This window comes from Arvicanthis niloticus, chromosome 10 (assembly GCF_011762505.2).
Source record: "Arvicanthis niloticus isolate mArvNil1 chromosome 10, mArvNil1.pat.X, whole genome shotgun sequence".
Taxonomy (NCBI): Eukaryota; Metazoa; Chordata; class Mammalia; order Rodentia; family Muridae; genus Arvicanthis; species Arvicanthis niloticus.
In genome coordinates this window covers 16,868,376-16,890,115 of record NC_047667.1, presented here as the reverse complement: position 1 = coordinate 16,890,115, position 21,740 = coordinate 16,868,376, and the positions used below count along the sequence as shown (strand labels likewise).

Below are 21,740 nucleotides of genomic sequence, written 5' to 3'. Positions count from 1 at the left end.
AACTCTCCTGCTAGTTTATTTGGGACCTTTGCTTACCTTTGTATGATATAGACAGGGTTTTTCTCAAATTAAATGTATTATTTGATTTGAATGGTTACATATGATGATTGCAGAAAAATGTAGAAAACGTGAAAACATGTAGGAAAAAAAAAAAACCCTTCAAATATTCCCACCCTTCAAAGATTATCATTTGAGGGGACCAACAACAGACAAAGAAGTGATCCCACCCAAGTCTACCTTGGTGAGCCAGTGAATTGTTTAGGGTTACTTAGGAAAGCATGGGGCACTCACAGGCAGCTATATCACTGAAAAGTCTACACCAGTATGGGTGAATACTCACAAAAGTGGCATCGCAGGGTTCTGATTCCCTTTGGCTCCTTGGCCCCACCTTGAGAAGAACAGCTCTCATAGGAAAGCCTTGCTTCACACTGTCCACACAGCCCTCTCATACGGGCCTTCGGTGTTCTGTGTAGCTTGTATGACTCATGTTTCTCCTTCACAGTCGAGTCAGCTCCTAGCTTACAGTCAGCATCACGGCCCTGTGGTGGCTTTGAGTGGTGTTTACTTATGCACCCATGGAGCTCCTTGGGACCTCTTCTGTGCCTCCACTGGTCACCCTGGAACAGGCCTTGTTCTCCAAACAACTCATTCTTGCATGAGTGAGATTGGAAGGGCCTCTGCAAACCCTTCAGTTTGGTGGTTGAGGAGATGGCTCCCAGTGGCCACGTGCTTATCCCACAGCAACAGGAACTAAGGTTGATCCCCAGAACAAAAAGAAAAATTGTGTTATTGAAGTCTCAGTGCTGGAGACGCAGAGACTGGAACATCCCTGCGGCACGTGGACAAGACAACCTAGTCTACTTAGCAAGCTTCAGACCAGCGAGAGGCCTTCGGTTATAAAGCAAGATGAGCCAGGTGGTAGTGCAGGCGTGTAATCCCAGAACTTGGAGGCAAACGTGGACAGATCTCTCTGAGTCTACAGAGTGAATTCCAGGACAGCCAAGGATACACAGAAAAAACTCTGTCTCTGAAACCAAACCAAACCAACCGACAAACCAACCAACCGACCAAACAACCAAACAACCAAACAAAAAACCCATAACAAAACATGAGATAGACAACTCTCAAAAAAAAAAAAACATTGGAGTTTTACCTCTAGTTTCCACACATGTACTCATGTACATACACACATACAAGGAAAGAAAGGATGGAAAGAAGGAAGGAAGGATGGAAGGAAAGAAGGAAGGAAGGAAGGAAGGAAGCCCCTTAGTGTGATTTTCTTTACATAGGAACAGGGCCATCTGAACCTTTCTACCTTCTTCTGTTGGATTAATTCTTATCCTGGAATCAGAATGTACTCTGATTCAATTATGGGCCAAAGGAAATGAACTTATTTCTTGACACTCCTGATAAACTCCTCAGAGGCTACTGAGCTCTTCCACGTGGTTCTTGGGCTAATGGCTGTTTACAGTTGTTTAGCAGCATGACAGGAGAGCTGGCCACAGTGGGAAGCCGTGGGAGGGCGCAGAGGCTCTGTGGAGGACCCTTCAGAGGACTCTCCACTCTCCATGCAATTTTGGCATTTTGCTCTTTGCATGTCGTCAAGGAATTAGATGGAGGTGATTCTTAAATAACACATCTCTCAGAAGGACCCTGAGTTCATTAGGATCCCACAGGCTCACAATGCCCTGCAGCATGAATAACATTAATATTCTGTATGTGCTATCCATTATCCATCCACCTGGCAGGCTTAGCTCACTCATGTGAGCGGGACTCCCCAGTGTAGTTCTGAGAGTGAAATCATGGTACTCTCTCCCACCCCCTTTCTGTATGTCTGTCTGGTTTGTCTGTCTGTCTCCATCTCTCTCTCTCCCTCTCTCTCTCTCTCTCTCTGTTTTTCTCTCATTGTCTCTATCTCTGTCTCTCTCGTGTGTGTGTGTGTGTGTGTGTGTGTGTGTGTGTATGCTTGTGTGTATGATTCTATTGTAGTATACATGACATACAAGCACAAATGTATATATAGGCCAGAAAACAGCTTTTGAAGGTGTGACACTTTTTTTTTTAAATTCTTAACATTATTTCTATTTATCTGTATGTGTGTGCACTAGTGCCCACAGAGGCCAGAAGAGGGTGTCCGATTCATTGGCGCTAGACATAGGTGATTGTGAACCACCTGACGTGGGTACCACTGACATAGGAACAGAATTCAGATCCTCTGAAGGGACAGCGTGTGGTTTTAATCATCTTCAACTGTGTTTTTTGAGACAAGGTCAATTACTCTGGCTTGGAGGTTATCAAGTAGTCCAGGACAATCTGACCTTGAGCCCCAGAAATCCACTTGTCCCCACCTCCCCAGCGCTGGGATAACAATCCCATTATCATGCCTGGCTTTTTCCCTTGGGTACTGGGGTTGAAGTCATGCTCTCAGTCTTGCAAGACAGGCATTGAATCCACCCAGCCCTCTTCCCAGCTGACAGACAGTATATGTTTCATTACAAATCTGGGGTAAGGATCCTTATATGTCTCACTGATAATAATTCAGGCATCTGCTTTGAATTCTATGGCCTTCTGTGCAAAGACCTGGTATCACCAAAGAACTCAAGTACAGACATTTTGAAGCCACAGCTCAACATCTGACAATCAGGTGGCTTTGTGGGGCACACAACCGGGCAGCGCCTTTTAGTTGTACACAACCATTGCACCAAGGCCAGCGAGCACAGACGGATTCAGAGTAGAAATCCAGCCAGACTTGATAGTGCAGGCGGCAGGATTCAGGTTTCAGCTTCACCCTGAAGGTTTAGTTCCTACTTCACTGCTTTCAGTTTCTCAGTTTTAAAGACACAGCAGCCAGGTGATTGACAAGTGCTTAATTGTTTGGTTTATTTGTTTGTTTGTTTGTTTGTTTGTTTTCCCTAAAGTTGGCTCCTGGATGCTTCAGAACACAGTGAGAAGGGGAAGTGTTATAGAATTTGAAAATAACGTCTTCTTCTTTTTGAACTCTTAGATTTTTAGACAATGATTTTAAAATTTCTATTATTCTCTTGGAACTTTCCCCTGGCATTGAAAAGGCTGTATCTGCTGTGCTGATGAACTCACAAATGAGACACATGACCCACGGGGCTGTCAATCTGAATGGTGTTTTCTTTCTTTTTAGCTGTCTCCGTCATGAGGTACAGCGCCTCTGCCTTCGGGTTTGCAGTAAGTAGCCTGAAATGTACTCACCATCATGAAATTCTGCACGCTGTCCCTGAGCCCGTGACTCTTGCCTCAGTCATGAAACAGATCGGTGCTTAGTAGAATCAAGATGAGGATGGAAAGTGTCACAGATGGCATCTGTGACAATGCCAACGTAGTAGAATTAAAGGTGTCGGCATGGGATATTTTTCAAGTACATATCTGGGGAGCACGGGTTATGTGAAGGGGTTGGAGAGGATGTTTTTGGGGGAGGGTTACCTCTTTGTGACCTTCCAGGTTTGGCATACCTGGGTGGTGCATATGATGGTGTAGACAGACTTTGGGAGTTGAGATGGAGTGTGGATCGTGACTTCACACTCGAAGTCAATATATCTGTAGCCCTGCTAAGGGGAGCTGAGTTTTCTGCCTGCCTCCTGGTAGAAATAGGTCCATGTAGGCAGGTATGCTGAAAACCTGAGTGCTTCAAGCAAGTTCCTTCCCTCCTTGTTGCAGAGACAGAGGGCGTTGTGTACTGGGTCCCAGACCCACATCTGCCCTTTGTTGTAAGAACTTAATGTTTTGAGCGTGTTGCTTTGAGAGAGTTACAAATTCTTTTAAGAGTCTTATGAAGAATGTAGATAGTTCATAAAATTACACATGAGCACACTGGTAACCAGAACACAAATCACACACACACACACATAGAAATAAACACTCAACATAGAAAGAGATATACAGAAAGATATACATATACAATACACAACTAGACATATAATACACACACCCAGAAGTAAATACACAGCATAGACACACATGTGCATGAACACACACAATATATACATATACATACACAACATATATAGACTCAGAATTCTCTCTCTCTCTTTCTCTTTGTTTCTCTCAAAGGCATAGAAGTTTCTGTAGAAACATAGACTATGATATCAAACTGTTGGTAGACTTCCTGGACTTCCTGAACCTAGCTAGAACAGTTTCAGTGAGAGCAAGAACTGGAATTTGCACCCAAGTTTTTTACTTACTCTGTATAGGAAAATGCCAATGTCATCTTGCCTGTCACAAGATAACAATTTCATGCATTTCAGAAAATAATACTTCCCATTCTAATCTCCTGTCCCATATCTCCAGAGTTCTGGGATCCTGGACAAGGGCCACAGTGTGTAATGCCCAGGGCTCCACCATGGACTTCAAAGTGGCTGCAAGAAGCATGCAGAAATGTACTCACTCAAAGATGTTCATTGACACTGTCTGGGCATTGTACAGTTGGCCACTGTGTTCACGGTTGTGCCTTGCTGACCTGAGCACTACTAATGTCCTGTTTCCTTCTCTAGTTTGATGCCATCCTGGATGTGCTGTCCTCGGCCATTGTCCTCTGGCGTTACAGCAACGCAGCCGCCGTGCACTCTGCTCACAGGGAGTATATGTAAGTGAACTCCTCTTCCAGATTGCTGGGGCCTCTAATGAAGGCCTTGCCATCACCATCAGCACAGATCCTCCTTCATTCTTTGTCCTGATATTGCACTCAAAAGGGTGCAAGTTGCCTTTGATGTTAGCTGGTGCACTGTCAGCCATGAGACAGGGCTTTCCTGGGATAGTCACAGGAACACATAGAGCCTTTATAATTTGCTCAGTTCCCTGATCTGGAATCTGGTGTGAGTATGTTCTTGTCTGTCCCTCTATCCATCCATTCACCTACTTGTCCATCTGTCCATTCTTTCAAACATCCATCTACTCTTCCATCCATCCATTCATCCATTCATCTATACATACATATATCATCCATCCTTCCTCACATTCAAGCATTTACCCACACCCTGTCAATCTATCTTTTCAATCATCCATCTGTTTATCCATCCATCCATCCATCCATCCATCCATCCATCCATCAATCCATCCTCACATTCATGCATGTACCCACACGATGTCCATCTATCTTTCCCATTTATCCATCCATCCATCCATCCATCCATCCATCCATCCATCCATCCAATCACTCATCAAATCTCATGTCTACTCATTTACCCTCCTTCTCTTCCCCCTCTGCCCTCTTCTTTTCTCTCCCCACTTCCTTCTTGTTCCCTTTCTCTTTATTCTCTCTCCTTCATGGTATCTTTGCATTCTTCCATGTTCTCACACATGCCAGGCAAGTCTTCCACCACCCAGCTGTATCCTCAGCTCATAAGTCACATTTGCTGTTGTTTTGTGTCTGTCATGTTTTCTTTAATTAATAACTCAATACCTAATCTGTTAATATCGACACTTTAGTTATAAATAACCTGATGTAACACACACCCATGCACATAAAACATGCACAAACATAGTCATTCATGCTTTAACCTCTGCTACTTGTTAGCTCTGAGACTGCATGATACTTTAGTCTCCCATCTGAAAAAGTAGAAAAAGAGAAATTTCTCCTTTGCGAGATTTTCTTGATGGGCATATATGTTCCTACATGCACACACATCCATACATATATACATACACATTTGTACATGTATGCATTTATATATGTATGTATGTATGTATGTATGTATGGGTGCCCATATATCAGCACATACAGGATTTTCCCTAGCCTCTGTAGGTTTTGGATAGTTGAACACCAAGGTTGATAAATGCTGCTCTGTGTGGTTCTGATGGTGCCAGAGAGAAGGGGTTGGTAAGTCCATGTCAATGGACTCTCAGACATGCAGTGGTAGAGGTATCTCTTTGGTGTCAGGGAATTGAATGTGTTAAAATGTAGAAACTCCCGAAAGATGAGAACATGCAAATCCATTAATGAATCAAGAAAACATATCAGGGGGTTGAAAGGATGGTTCAGTGGTTAAAAGCCCATATTACTCTTGCAGAGGACCTGTACCCATATTAGGCAGCTCACATACCTCTGTAACTCCTGATTCAGAGGTTACTCCACAGGGACCTGCATTCATGTACACATACCACACACAGACACAGATAAATACACATAATATTATAATAAGACACTACATCCCTTAAAAAAGATTGAAAAAAGAAAACAAAACAATACCCCCCAAAAAAGTCCAAACTTCTTCACATGTGAAGTATTTACTATGATGTGTGTTATTTCTTGTAACAAATGTGGAGTATCAGATCTGTGACATCAAAGATGACGCCATTTTAGATAGGGTTAATTATGAAAATAAGTTGATCTTTTGGTAAAAAAAAATTTAAAACAAATAGCAGAGATTTTAATTTTATAAAATTTCAAATGATGGTTCTGAAACTTGACAGGCACTACCACCCAATTTATTATGCAGGGGTTTGAGGACTTTAACAAAATAGCCATGAAGCAGTCTAGAGAGACACTCTGGCCCATGCCAGGAGCTAAGCATCATTTTCTTAGAGTAACATGCAACCCCTGGTTCTGCAGAGGTATCACCCAGTGTGCCTTTAGCTCCATGTTTTAACTTGATGTGGGGATGGGGTGTAAGGGTAAAATTCACACCAGACTCCAAAGAGGAGGAAGAAGAATGTCTATAGTTGATTAATTTAAAAATGCTATGGGCTTTTTTAAAGCCCACACTACAGTAGTATGTTTGCCATGTGAGCATGGAGATCTGAGTTCAATCCCCAGAACCTACACATACTCACACACACACACACACACACACACACACACACACTCACACACACACACACTCACACATACTCACACACACATACACACACACTCTCACACACACTCACACATACATACACACTCACATACACACACTCTCATACACACTCATACTCACACATACTCACACATACTCTCTGACACATACACACTTCTTTGTATATCTTCACATATGTGTGCACACATGCATTCATACACATTTCACACAAATATTGACTATGTGCCTGATACCAGGATATTTTATGAATAGAGGTCTAAACCACTAAAATGCTTTTTGCTTTTGTGTTCTTTTAAACACATCCTTTTGAAATGCAGAATTATCTATGGGCCTTGGGTTTTAATTCTGTCTAGAGTATAAAGAAAAAGTGTTGAGCTTGCCTTCCCTCTATTTTAGAGTTAATAATTTCAAGTTTGATCCATGTCTCCAGAAGAAGTTGAGCTCTTCTTTCTAACTTTCTTTTTTTTTTTCTGATCTTATTTTCTTTCTGTTAAAATGCTTTCTGTACATACTTCAGTCACAAGCTAATTATTATGGCTTTTCTATAGATTTGAAATCTTCGTGAACATTCACCAGGTAGCCTACTGGTTTCCCCAGGCCAAGGTTGATAAGAAGTGTCTTTGATTTCACTGTTTTCAATTTTGTTTTATTTGTGTATGTGTGTTTATGTGGATGCAGGTCCACATCCACCAGCAGGTGTTTGTGTGTGTGTGTGTGTGTGTGTGTGCATTCCCAGGGCAGAGGCCAACCTCAGGTGTTATTCCTCGGGCGGCATCCCCTTGTGTTTTGAGACAAAGTGACAAGGTCTCTCTCTCTCTCTCTCTCTCTCTCTCTCTCTCTCTCTCTCTCTCTCTCTCATCTTAAAAACTTTATTTAGTTTTTGAGATTATAATTTAATTACCTTAGTTTCCCCTTCCTTTCCTTTCCCCAAACCCTCTCAGAGCTCACCTATTAAGCTATAAAGCTGTCCAGTGAGCCTCAGGGATTTGCCTAGCTCCACCTCCCTGATCTGGGATTATAGACACAGACTACCACATTTGGCCTTTTTAGAAGGGTCCATATACTTGTGTGGCAAGCACATCCCCAACTGAGCCATCTTATCAGCTCTGGTTCCACTGTTTTTAAAGATCCCCAAATAGATACACTTAAAACTGTCAGTTACCCACAATGCAAAGGTGGAGGTGATGCTTGAGACTCCTTGGGTGGTGGTTGTTCCTTGGATCATTATCATGAATTCACTTCGAGATTCCTAATCTAAGGATTAAGTGATACTTATAATCCTCTATATCACTGGCTTTAGTTAACATTTTAATCTCTGGTTAAAAATTCATGAGATCACTGCTGTCTGGGAATATATTTGCATATTAATGAGCACAAACAAGCAATGAGAAATACAAATGGGAAAACCATTGGCTTTCAGTTAGTTTCCAGAGAGTAATATCAGAGGGAACTGAAAAACATCCAACTGGCTTCTAGAAAAGGTCAGTTCTCTTACTTTTATGATTTGAAATCATAGCCCCAGAACGAATCTTGAGTCTGGAAATGCCTGTGTAGAAGATGGTCGCCCCCCCCCCCCCCCCCGGTACTTGGCCACATAAAAATGGAAGGTGCAATGTTCCTGCCTCACCACAGTGTGTGGCCTCCATAGTTATCTATTGCTGAATTAAAAACAGCAGTAGCGACAACAACAACAATAAATCTTTAACAACACTCACGTAGCTTAAAATTTGATTTTTTGGTATGATGTTCACGTGTGTGTCCATGCATGTGCATACGTGTGTGTGAAGTGTAGAGGATAGCCTTGGATGTTGTTCCTTGGGAGCCATCCACTTGGTTATTATTAGACAGGGAACCTCACTAGCCTGACGTTCACCAAGTAGATTCAATTGGGTGAGCACTGAGCCCCAACGAGCTGCCGTTTCTACCTCCCTAGCCCTGGGATTGTGAGTGTGTGCCACCACACCCCGTATTTTTTTTTTTTTTAAATCCTAAAAATTGAACTCTTGTCTTCCTGTCCCTACAACACACATTCTACCCAATGATCCATCTCCCCAGCCCTCAAATTGACCACTTTCGAGTGTGCATACATAGTTCAGTGGTCTTAAGTATATTCATGCCACTGTGAACCAGCCTTGTCGTCCTGCAAAGCTGCACTTGATTTTAGCCAAAAAGCCTGAGAAGTAAGTCCCCTTGCAAGAGAGAAAGTCTATACTCATTGAATATTCCCGTTTCTTCTCCCTAGGCCCCGGTAGCACCATGTCACCATCTGTTTCCATGACTCAGATTACATTAGGTAACTCATAGATGCAGTTACAGTGTGGTGAGAGCTCCCTGGGAAGGGCAAATATCTATCTACTCGAGATGAGGAGTGAGCCAGTGAACTCAGCTGAGGTGTCTAACGGGACCATGCACAACTTGTAGATAACTAAACCGCCATGATGAATCCTGTCAACTTGAAAGGCTCTAGAATCACCAGAGATAGCTTCGGAACATGTCTGTGAGACAGTTCCTGATTTCCTTAACTAAGATGGGAAGACCAATCCTAAATGTTGGGAGCACCACCCCATAATCTGGACTGCAGGCTGTGCACCAGTACCCTATGCTCTCTGGTTCTGTGCTGTGGACACAATGTCACTAACCGCCTTCTAGTCCTGCTGCTATGACTTCCCCACCACAACGGGCAGCACTGCCCAACTGTGAACCAAAATAAACCGCTCCTTCTTAAGTTGCTTTTGTGAGGTAATTTGTCACCATACTGAGAAAAGTACTAATAGACCACCAATAAAGATCCCCCCTTCCCCAGCAATAGTTAACTTATACATCCCCTAAGAAGGTCAGGGCCTCATGAATCCTTCCGTGCCTCCATTACATGGTATTATTAGTGGCTCAGTGTAGTACAGGCTTCCTTCCTGCATAGTGTCACAGGTGCTGAGAGTTCAAGAGAGTGACATGTCATGCCTCAGTATGCCATATGCGTGTCATGTGTGTGCCTGGTACCCTTGAAGGTCAGAAGAGGGAACCAGATTTCCTGGAAGCAAGTTAAAAGATGTGTGTGTGTGACCTGCCATGTGCATGGTGGGAATAAAACCCAAGTGTTCTGGAAAAAATGTTCAAGGGACAACATGTGACCCCTACTGTAGGGTGTTCTATGACATGCAGTTCTTGTCACTGGCTTTCCTCAGTCTACACTCTCCAGGCTTATCCACCTTGTAGAGTGTGACAGTCTCCTCCCCGTTGCCGGCTGGATAGTGTTCTAGGTGGTGTATCTATCCCATACCCATCCATCACTGGACATTTCTATTGCATCGACCCTGTTGTGACCGAGACCCACACTGCTATATAGCAGCATGTCTGTGTCTCTCTCAGAGCCAGTTTCTACTTCTTCTGGAACTCTACCGAGTGAGACTGATAGATCGTGTGTCAAGGAACTGTACATGAGCAAGTATAGTGAAAAGTGCATGGTGGGAATAAAACCCAAGTGTTCTGGAAAAAACTTTTCCAGAAGTGAAAAGACAGTGGTAGAGCCCTTGAACCTGGAGACATGGGCAGTTGTGAGCATTCAGTGTGGGTGCTGGGAAGGAAACATTACAAGAACAGTGTGTTCACCTATTGTTGAGCCATCGCTGTGACCCCTACCAGTCTCTTTTGATGTGAACTTATAGACAGTAGATCTGTTGGGCAGAGTTCTCTAGAGAAGTGGAACCGATGGAATGAACATGTATGACGAAGAGCAGTCACTAGGTGGGCTTACATGGTATGAGCTGGGTAGTCCAACAGTGGTCGTCTGTATACCAGAGGGCTGAGCACCCGGGAGCTGCCTGGGTTGTGAAGATGTCTTCCCAGGGTAGTGATACCATTTTTATGAAATAGCCCTTACATTCAAAGAGACTGGACCTCATGGCCATGTTAATAATATACCTCGGGGTCACTTAAGACTTGGCCTGACATCCTGGGGTGTACTCAACCTGTTTGTTTAACTTGCTTTTAAGAGAACAATGTTATAACCAACCTTACTTCCCTTGGATTTTCCATGTAATCAACTTTTACTACCTGAGCTAATTCATAGCTTTAATCTTAAATTATGTACTCTTCAATGCCCCTGACTCAAAGCAGGGTGTGTGTATCTGCGTGTTACGGTAATTTTTGCTGAGAACAATCACCAGCTTGGAAGCAATCTTGTACAACAAATATCTGCCATAAATGTTGGAAATAACATAGATATAACTGATAGTTTATGTTTGAAGTAATATTTTGTTTCCTGGGTATTTGGGATTAACAAATTAAGGTCAGCTGGAGTCTGACTTAATCCCTTATAAAACTGTCAAAGCGTCTGGACCACTAAGAGCACCAGCTGCTCTTCCAGAGGACCTGGGTTTGATTCCTAGCACCCACGTGGCAGAATACAACTGTCTATAATTCCAGTCTCAAAGGACCTAACTGCCTTTTCTGATCTTGAAGGGTAGCAGGTACTCACATGATGCTTATACATACAGGCAAGCAAAACCGCCACATGTAAACATAAACAAATATTTAAACAACAACAAAATTTTGTTAAAGATGTCTATGGAGTATCTTGTCCCTTCCCCCACGGGATTCTTTCTTTGCTGTTCAGTAAATACAGAGCAAAAGACTTTGTTAGGGACACGGGCAATAGAGACAGACGTATACATGAGAGACAGAATATAGACAAGCCAGAAACTGCAAAGTATAGACAGAAGACACAAGGAAAGAAGTGGAGAACTCGTACTTTGGCTCACCCTTGGTCAAATGAATTCAAAGAGATGGGCTGAGCTTTGTTCCCTAATGCAACATTGATGCATTCTGGTGTCCCTGAGTCTATTTTAATGCATTTCATCAACATATCGAAGTAATCCCAGTCTGATGCTAAAGGTCCAGTCCATTCTTGAAAACCAAAGAAGCTAGAGTATGATGTCAGCTGAGGAGGGTGCAGTAGCAGCAGAGAGTGGATAGATGCATTCATCTGCAGGAAGTGAAGCCAGGCAGGCACAGATGTCCTTTTCAGGACCTTTGACTCTGGGCTGTAGCTGGAAGGAGCCTCTTACTGTGGGGGAGGGAAGAACCTTTCCTACTCAGTTATCTTCCCCATAATACCCACACAGACCTGCCAGGATCTCTCCTTGTGTCTTCTGTCTATAGCTTGTGGTTTCTGGCTTGTCTATATTCTGTCTCTCATGTGCATTACCTATTTGAATCCAGAGCCTCAATAATCAAGAATAACCCCTATAGAAGAGAACCAGTTTCACCTAGACTGAGGTTTTCAACATGTGCTAGGAGAAAAGCCAAGGAGTCAGTCTGTACGGGAGAGAGAGAGTCATCAGACAGTTGAGTATCTTTCCTAATTTCGTTTCTATTGCTGTGATAAAATACCTGAATAAAAAGCAGCTTAGAGGAGAATGTGTTTATTTGGCTAACAGTTCCAGGTTATAGTCTTTTGTATCAGAGAAGTCACAGTGACAGGTACCTGACACAGCTGCTCACATCACACCTGTCACACCCACAGCCAAGAGCAGAGAGAAATGAATGTGTGCATGCTTAATGGCTCAGCTCACCTCTTCTACTTTTAAAAAAAATAGATTATTTATTTTTATGTGTATGTGTGTTTTTGAATTTATGCATACCATGTGCATGCAGGAGACTGTGGAGGCCATAAGAGGGGCATCAGATACCCTGGAAGTAGGGTTTCAGATGTGAGCTGCCATGTGAATGCTGGGAACCGAACCTGAGTCCTCTGTCTAGAACAGTAAGCATATTTAATTACTGAGCCATCTCTCCAGCCCTTTTCATCTTCTCTACTCTTATACAATAGAGAGCCCCCTCTTATGTAATGGTCCCCCCTAGTGTGCTGTCTCTTCCCAGATCAATTAAAAATAAAGATGATTCCCTCACAGACACACCCACACAGCAACCTGATCTAAACAATTCCTCACTCAGTCTTCCTTCCCAGGTGATGCTAGGCTGTAAAGTTGACAGAACCAATCATCACAATATCCAAATTGGTCCAGGAGGGGTGAAGGACAATAGCCAGCTTAGTGAACAGCCAAGATAGGCTGGACGTTTATTGTTAGTATGAAATATTAAGAAGCAGATTCTCCAGGTGTATCATCTATTGGTACAGATTTAGACTGGCTCTTAGGGGCGGGATCAATAGTCAGGGATTTGTATTTGACTGGGTACTGCCTAGAGATGCTCTGTCTGGGACTGAAGTCAAAAATAGAGTGGACAGATTCAGGAACGAGAGGAGATAGGTATTAGTGTCATCAGGAAATGAAGGAGAGAGGCCAAGAAATCAGAGAGTGACAAAGAGGAAGGTATGAGGACTGAAAAGATGGCCCAGCCAGGAAATTGTCACTCCATAAGCATGGGTTCAGCTACCCACCCCCATCATAGGCCACATGTGGTCAAATGCATCTGTAACCACGGAACTGCTGGTAGGTGGAGCATCTGTAACCACAGAACTGTTGGTAGACGGAAGCAGATGGACTTTTGGAGCTTTCTAGCCAGCCAGTCTGGCCAACAGATGAGACTGTGGATGAGAGGGAGGATGGAGAGACTGGCCAGGAGCCAGGAGATAGCCATAAGAAGCTGCTCAAAAGAGCCACACACGCATTTGTACACTCATGTGGTAAACTCCAATGTTCAGCAAGTAGGGAAAGCCTGGTGTAACAGAATGTGTGGTCTCTTCTCACATGTTTTATAAATGGCTTTTCAATTTATACACTCTTGTTCAGACATACATGAGGACACAAAGAGGATGAGCTGCAAGGTGATCACACCTCCAGGAGAGGGGCTGGGGCAAAGTGAAGGAGGAGGAGAAGGAGGAGGAGAAGAAAGAGAAGGAGGAGGAAGAGGTTTCTTTATACCCTTCCAGGCATGTCCAGGGGCATGCATGCAGCCCAAGAAGATATCACAAACCACCTGAAATACTATGAGAATTGTATGTGGGGTTTTTTTTTTTTTTTCAGTTATTTTCCAATTGAGCAGTTCTTAGGTGACAAATTTTTCAAATTTATTTTTATTTATGAGTGTGTGGATGATGGGAGAGCTGCATGTGCTGTGATATATATGTGGGTGTCGTTGGGGTATCTATGATGTGAATCAATACCATGACCTAAAGCAATGTGAGGAAGAAAGGGTTTATTTCACCTTACAGTAGTCCATCATCCAGAGAAGTCAGGGAAGGATTCAAGGATTCAAGACTCTCTCTCTCTCTCTCTCTCTCTCTCTCTCTCTCTCTCTCTCTGTCTCTCTCTCTTTCTCTCTCTCTCTTACACACACACACACACACACACACACACACACACACACACACACACACACAACATGAACCAGCCACCTCTGAGTTACCAATCAAGATATGAAGATTCACCCACAGTTGAATTTGTCGTGAATAGAACCAGGCAGGTATTTTTGCTCAGGCGTGTTTTGCCCTCCACGGTGACTCTTCTTCAGCTGTCCTTAGGTCACATTAATATTTGAGTGACTTGTAGTAATGTAGTAGCCGAAAAGTATATAGGTGGCCAGCATCATGCTAAGGCCTGTGATGCTGTCTTTCCACATGTTGATATGCTTGTCCATTTGATAATAGTCTGTACTTGATGATTCCTCTCAGAAAGCCTCCTATGATGCCACTAGGGTGAAATCTTGTGTCAATACCCAGCTTGGAAGCTCTATAGTTTAACCTCCATGAGCTTTTCCTTCAGTGGCATGAGCGAGTGCCATCTTGCCATCCTGATGACTGCAGAGCTGAGCTGGACCCAGCCTGTTTTCTTATAGCTCCGGGAACCAGCAGTCTGGAGGTGGACCCACTTGCAGTGAGCTGGGCCCTCACATGTCAGTTATGGATCAAGGAAATGCCCCACAGGACATTTTGGTGGAGTCATTTTCTCAGTTGAGATTCCCTCTTCCCAAATGACTGTGGCTTGTGTCAAGGTGTCATAAAACTAGCTTGTAGCAATATTTTTTTTAATTAATAAATCCCGACGGCAAGTTCGCTACCCGCCGCAATGGTTTACATTCCCAAATGAAAGACTCACACACACACACACACAGCCTTTATATTTTGATATGCCTAGAACAGCTCAATAGCTCGGCCACTGCCTAACCTCCACTTGGTTTATCCCAAGTTATTACTAATTCTAAATTCTATCTTTGATGCTCTGGGCTGTGCTCTCCTGGCTCCTTCATGTGGCAGCTATGCCTCTCTCTGTCCTGCACTCTTCTCAGACACGGAGTCTCTCCTCTCCTCCACACTCTTCCATCATGGCGGATCTCCTCTTCCCCCTTCCCAGTCCTGAGCCTGGGAAATCGAAAGTCCTGCATCAGAACCAACTGGGACAGGTTCCCAAAAGCTCCGTGCAGACACTCTTATAGACAGGTTGTTTTGGGGGAACAGAATTAGCATTGATAACACAAGCTAGCTACACAAGCTAGCACACGTGTTCTGGGGATTAAACTCAAGACTTCAGGTCTTCACACAAGTGCTTTTACCCACTGAACCATCTCATGGACCCATAGGAAATAAGAGTTCCACCCACTGTGGCCCCGAGAAGCCTTAAATGACAACTTGACACAGTCTAGCGTCATTAAAGAGGAATTGTTTAACTGAGGAATTGCCTAGATCAGGTTGGCCCATGGGCATGTCTCTGAGAAATTGTCTCTCTTACTAATCATTGTTGGAGGACCTGGTTCACTGTGGGTAGGACCATTCATCAGGCAGGGGGTTCTGCCGGGACCTGTATAAAATAGCTAGGTCAGCATGAGCAAGTAAGCAAGCCAGAGACGGAGCTAGCAACCAGGGTTCCTTCATGGTTCCTGCCTTGAGTTCTTGCCTGGCGTCCCTCAGGGATAGACTGTGACCTGGAAATGCAAGCCAAATAAACCCTTTTCTCTCCAACATTGCTTTTGGACGGAGTTTTGTCACAGTAACAGAAAGGAAGCTAGAACAGCATCCCTGAAAGTTCAGACCACTGCTCTCTGGTAGACTCTTCTGTGATAGACGAGGAGGCAGGAGGCTGGGGGTGGGTAGAGCTCAGCCTTAGTGCAGTGGCTTAATATGCCTTATGCCCTGGGTACCATCTCCAGCATGAAAAACAAGCAAGCAAGCAAGCAAGCAAGCAAGCAAGCAAGCAAGCAAGCAAGCAATACAAGGGCTTTGCAAATAAAGAAGACTATCAAGGGAGGCGGGGAGGTACCCATTATGGAGGCTGTGGGGAAAGATGGGTGTACTATGTGGGACTTGGCAAGGCTGAAGTACACTGGGGATTTCATGCCTGCCTTAGCCATTCTTAGCCCCGGGCACCTTGTAAGGCTACAGGAAGGACAGTTTCCTGCTGCTGTCATTCCCATTGGTGTGCTTGCCACAGAAGGTACAGCCTGGTGCTCTTTGGGAAGCCTCTGACATTTTATGTATGATAGCTGCACAGGTGGGGCCCCACACAGGCTCCCCAGGCCCAGCTGTCTCCCTGGGCCATCCTGCAGCTCCCTGAGAGTGAGAGATGGCAGCAGATGGGGCCATTGCTCACTTCTACAAGGCTTTCCTTCCACAACCGAGTCAGCCACACAGCCTAAGACACCGTTCTCCAGCTCCAAGCGTATGTGCAGATAGCACGACGCTCGGCGGAACGTTGGAAAGTGAATCCGAGTGTTCTGCAAAGGGTGTTCTTAGAGGTTCAAAGATGCTCCATGTGCCTTCCAGGTGAAATAAATGGGACACTCGGTTCACACCCAGGGAAACAGCACCGCTCTCTTTTCAATTTGCAGAGCAAATGACTTGGCTTGAGAAGGCCCAGTTCACAGGATGGCTCCAATGGCGCCTGCCCTTTTGATGCCTGGCATCAACAGGCATGTTGGTAACGTTTGGGAACAGCTCCAAAAACTAAAATAGAAAAGTAGCTGATTCCAGGCCAGCGAGAGGGCTCAGCGGGTAAAGGTGCTTGCTGCCAAGCCTGCTGGCCTGAGTTCAGTCTCTGGGACCCATGTGATGGAGGGGGGACCTGCCTTCCGAGAGTCGTCCTCTGATTGCCACCTGAGCATTGTGGCATGTGCCACTCACCCAAAATAAATAACAGTAAGATTTATTTTTATTTTTTTTTTAAAGAAAGGTAACCGATTTACCAAAGAGGTGGCAGATTGGCGGCTTGCTTCTGATGCCGGAGCCAAGTGGCCTGCAGGGTTACACACCACAAATGTTTGAATACATCCTTGCAGCTTCCCCAGTGTCTTATGGGGTGTTTGATCTGGACCCTAAATCAGAAGGTCTGGGGAAGGTCTAGTCCTCTTCACATAACAAACCCTTTGGACATGTTTTCTATCAACGGCAGAAGCTGGTTTATGAGAATAAATAACTTCTCAGGTGCACTCAACTGAGGGGACACAGGCAGGTGGAGCCTTTTAGGATAAGCTAAGCTCACTTGAAGAATGGATTCTGTCTTGCTTAAAGAAGAGGGGGGATGGCCTCTATTGTCAAACGCCTAGCAGAGTCAAAGGGTAGTAAAACTTTGCCAGGACTCATGCATGATGCATGAAAGAATGTGGTGCAGTGTGTGTGTGTGTGTGTGTGTGTGTGTGTGTGTGTGTGTGTGTGTGTTAGAGAAAAGGGTGTATATAGTCTGGGTCCCTGTTAACATTGAAAGGTGAGTCCCAAAAAATATGTGAAATAAGTTATAGTAGCATTTTTCTGCAATTCCAGCCCTCAGAAGGTGGAGGCAGGAAGATTAGAAATTCCAGTTATAGCTGGGCAGTGGTGGTACATGCCTTTAATCCCAGCACTTGGGAGGCAGAGGCAGGCGGATTTCTGAGTTTGAGGCCAGTCTGGTCTACAGAGTGAGTTCCAGGGCAGCCAGGGCTACACAGAGAAACCCTGTCTCGAAAAAAACAAAAAATAAAATAAAATAAAATAAATAAAGAAGAAAAGAGAAAGAAAGAAAGAAAGAAAGAAAGAAAGAAAGAAAGAAAGAAAGAAATTAATTTCAGTTATCCTTGTCTATGTAGTGAACTTAAAGGCAGCCTGGGCTACAGGAGATTCTGTCTCAAACAACAAATAACCAAACAAAACCAAGTCAGAGGAGAAAGTTGCTCCAAGCTTTAAATGAAGATTAAAAGCCTCTCCCTTTCTGTGGGGGTGATTGAACGAACAGCCAGAGCTGAGGTGTCTTCCATTTTTTTGTTTTGTTTTTTGTTTGTTGTTTTTTTTTTTTTTTTTTTTTTAATAGAGGGGCTTTTGCTTCGATTTTAGCATCTCCCAACATTCAGTCTTGGGCATTATCAGCTAAGAAACACATTTTTTTTTGTTGTTTTTCCTTTTTTTTTTTTTTTTTTTTTAAAGATAAGCTCATATAGCCCAGGCTAGCCCTAAATTCACTCTGTAGTTAAGGTTGATTTTATGCTCCTGATCCTCCTGCCTCCACCTCCCAAGTGGATTACAAATATGTGCCACAATGTCCAGTTTATGCATTGGTGGGGATTGAACCCATAAACTCATTGTATTAGTTGTTTTTTTTTTTTTTTTTTTTTTTTTTTTTTTTTTTTTTTTTTTTAATCTCTGTGGTAAAACAAATGACCAAAGCACTTTATAAAAGAAAGTTTAGCTGGGATTGTGGTCCTGGAGGGTTAGAGTTTATGGTTGTGGTTAGAGATTATGCAGGCACAGTGGCTGGTGCCTGGAGCAGCAGCTGATAGCTCATATCTCTGTCCATCAGCAGAAGGCAGAGAGTGGAATGGGCATGGCACTTGGCTTTTGTACCCTCAAAACTCACCCCAAGAGACACATCTCTTCCAACAAGGCCACACCTACCAATCCTTCTCAAACAGTTCCACCAACGTGGGACCATGTATTTAGACACACAGTCTGTGGTGGCCATTCTCATTCAAACCACCACACTCCTACATGCTAGGCAATAACTCTTCCAAATGAGCCTAGCCACCAAAGATTCTTTTTTTTTTTCCCTAACAGTAGCCTCTTGTGTGCTCAATTCTGACGACTATATGTGTCAAGTACTTTTTAAGAAAATTATCTTTAATCTTTTCTCACAGTCTAGTCACTATCCCCCTCCTGTTCTGCCCTCCAACAATCCCCCATCCCATTTCTCCTCCCCCATCTCCAAGAGGATGTCCCCCCACACACACACACATACCCTGCCAGGCCTCCCCACTCCCTGAGGCCCCAGGTCTCTCAAGGGCTAGGTGTGTCTTCTCTCACTGAGGCCAGATCAGGCAGTCCTCCACTGTATTTATGTTGGAGACTTGAACCAGCCAGTGTATGCCACTTGGTTGGTGGCTCAGTGTCTGAGAGATCTTGGAGGGTCCATGTTAGTTGAAACTGCTGGTCTTCCTATCCTATGGGATTGGAAGCTCACAACATTAAATATAACCAGGGCACTTCACCTGAAGGCTTAATAACCCACCCATGTCTTCCCTGTTCTCTTATAACCACGATTTCTTCCTGAGGTCCATGAAGCCCCAGCTGTGAGGCCCCTCTTTGCTTAGGTCAACCCTAGGGAATCTCCTCAACCTCTTCCAGCCTTTCCCCAATTCAATCACAGGGGTTCCTGATTTCAGACCATTGGCTGGGTGCAAGTAGCTGCATCTGTCTCAGTCAGCTGCTTGTTGGGCCTCTCAGAGGTCAGCCATGCTAGTTTCCCATCTGTAAGCACACCACAGCATCAGTAATAGTGTCAGGCCCTGGACCGGATCCCTGAGATATGTCCATATTTGGGCTAGTCACTGGAACTCCTTCTCCCCTGCCCTCCCCCCGCCAATCTCCTTTTCATTGTCCCTGCAGTTCTCCCAGACAGGAACAACCCTGGGTCAGAGTTCCTGACTATGGGATGGCAATCCCATCCCTCCACTTGATGCCCCGTCTTTCTACTAAAGGTGGACTCTACAAGTTCCCTCACCCCGCTGTTGGGCATCTCATCCAAAGTCCTTCCCTTTGAGTTTGGAGATTCCGTCACCTCCCAGGTCTCTGGTCAAGCGCTTTATCAGACATCTAGAGGGAATGAGACCAGCTAGCTTCATCCCCATAGACCTAATAGGAGAAGGTGGCTAATGCAGAGGTAAAGGGGGCTGGGAAACAGCACTCCCAGGAGTGTTGTGAGGAGAGCTTCTCTAAAGCTGGGTCAAGGTCAGTCTGATACCTGATACTGAGGTTGGCTAGAAAGGAGCCTGGACATACAGCATTTCCAGATGGAGAGTTAGCCATGGGGGTCTTAAGGAGAGACCAGCTGGCTGCATTTGAGAGTCAGAAAAGCAAGTTCCCAACCTAAGTAGAGAGAGGCCTCACAGCTGGGGTCTCATGGACCTCAGGATGAAATTGTGACTGTAAGAGAACAGGGAAGCCATGGGTGGATTATTAAGCCTTCTGGTGAAGTGCCCTGCTTATATTTAATGTTGTGAGCTCAGCTGGTTCGCTCTCCAAGGAACCTAACATGATTGTAAATCCAGGAGGCTCCGTATTGTTTCTTAAAAAAAAAAAAAACAAAAGAATACGTTTTCATTCATTTCGCCAAATATTGTTGCGGTGCATATGTGAAAAGTAACCACCTTTCAAGGAATACAGGTTTCAAAGTGTCCTAGCGGTTACCCTGATTGCTTCCTTCCTTCCCACTCTGCCAACGGTGATCACCACGAGCTGGTACCGGAGCTTCTAGCATATTTCCTTTACAAATTAAATAGAACATACATGTATATGCACACACATGTAGCTACGTATGAAAATGAAAATTAGACCTTTCTCTACATATTTCTCTGTAACCCACTTTTCTCCCAACTCCAAGCCAAGAACATTTTCCAGACCTCCTTCCTGTATACCCAATCTGTTCCTTTTAGTGACTTCTGGAGTTTTGCTATTGGCTCTACTTAACAATGTATCAGGAGCTCCGGATTGCTTCAGCTTCTGTTATTTTAAGCCGAGACACGTCTTCTGGCTCCGGTATGAATTCCTTGTTTGAGATCTAGGGTTTATTATGTTTTTAGTAAGAGACAAGAGCTGGAGAGAAAGCTTAGTTGGTAAATCACCTGTCACATAAATGCAAGAACCTGAATTCTAGCCTCAGAGGCTGGCTCCTTTTGAAAAGCTGGGCCTGGCGGTGGTGTTTGTTATCTCAGTGCTGGGGAGGTGGCTAGAGGAACATCCCTGGGGCTCTCTGGCTAGCCTAGCCTAGCCTGGCTGGTGAGTTCAGGTCAGTGAGAGACCTTTTCTTAGAAAAAACTAAACAAAGTGGGGGCTGGGGAGATTTCTCAGCGGTTAGAACAAATGCTATTCTTTAAAGGACCCAGGTTCCATTCCCAGGCAGCTCACAACTGTCTATATGTCCAGCTCAAGGGATTCTACACCCCCTTCTGGCCTCCATAGGGACCTTGCACTCATGTGTACATCCCTACACATAGATACACATACATGTAATTTTAAAAACCTTCAAACAAAATAGCTACCCAAGAGAGAACCCCAAGTTGTCCTTTGGAATCTATCTGTGTACACACACACACACACACACACACACACACACACACACACACAGAGAGAGAGAGAGAGAGAGAGAGAGAGAGAGAGAGAGAGAGAGAGAGAGAGAAGCAGTTAAGCCATGATGTTTAAATTCCTTGTGTCCTAGACTGCATTTCAGGTAAGGAGGAAAGCTGTTTGGGCCACAGTGTGAAACCTGAGACCTGTCAGCCCCCAGGCATGGTGGGTGGTTGTTCAGTGCCCGTCTGGAATCCTGATTGTTCAAGGAGTGGCTGCAGGAACTAGAAACGCTGCCAGCCCCCCAGTGCACACAGGAATGAGGAGCATATGTAGGAAATGTTAAGCTCACCGATTTTATACGCACGTGCAGCCTGGCCCACTCCCTAGGCGCTGCTCACCGTGCTCGCACAGCTGCAGCCTGGATCTGGTTGCTTTGC

General features: G+C 44.4%; 1 protein-coding gene across 1 annotated transcript in view; it reads left to right on the top strand.

Annotated features, from left to right (window-relative positions):
• The window catches only part of Tmem163 (transmembrane protein 163), a 174,685-nt gene that overhangs the window by 107,252 nt on the left and 45,693 nt on the right, over positions 1-21,740 (top strand). The window contains exons 3-4 of the mRNA XM_034513277.2: positions 3,155-3,198; positions 4,521-4,612. Of these exons, the coding sequence (XP_034369168.1) occupies positions 3,155-3,198; positions 4,521-4,612 (136 nt within the window). The remainder of the gene's footprint in view (positions 1-3,154; positions 3,199-4,520; positions 4,613-21,740) is intronic.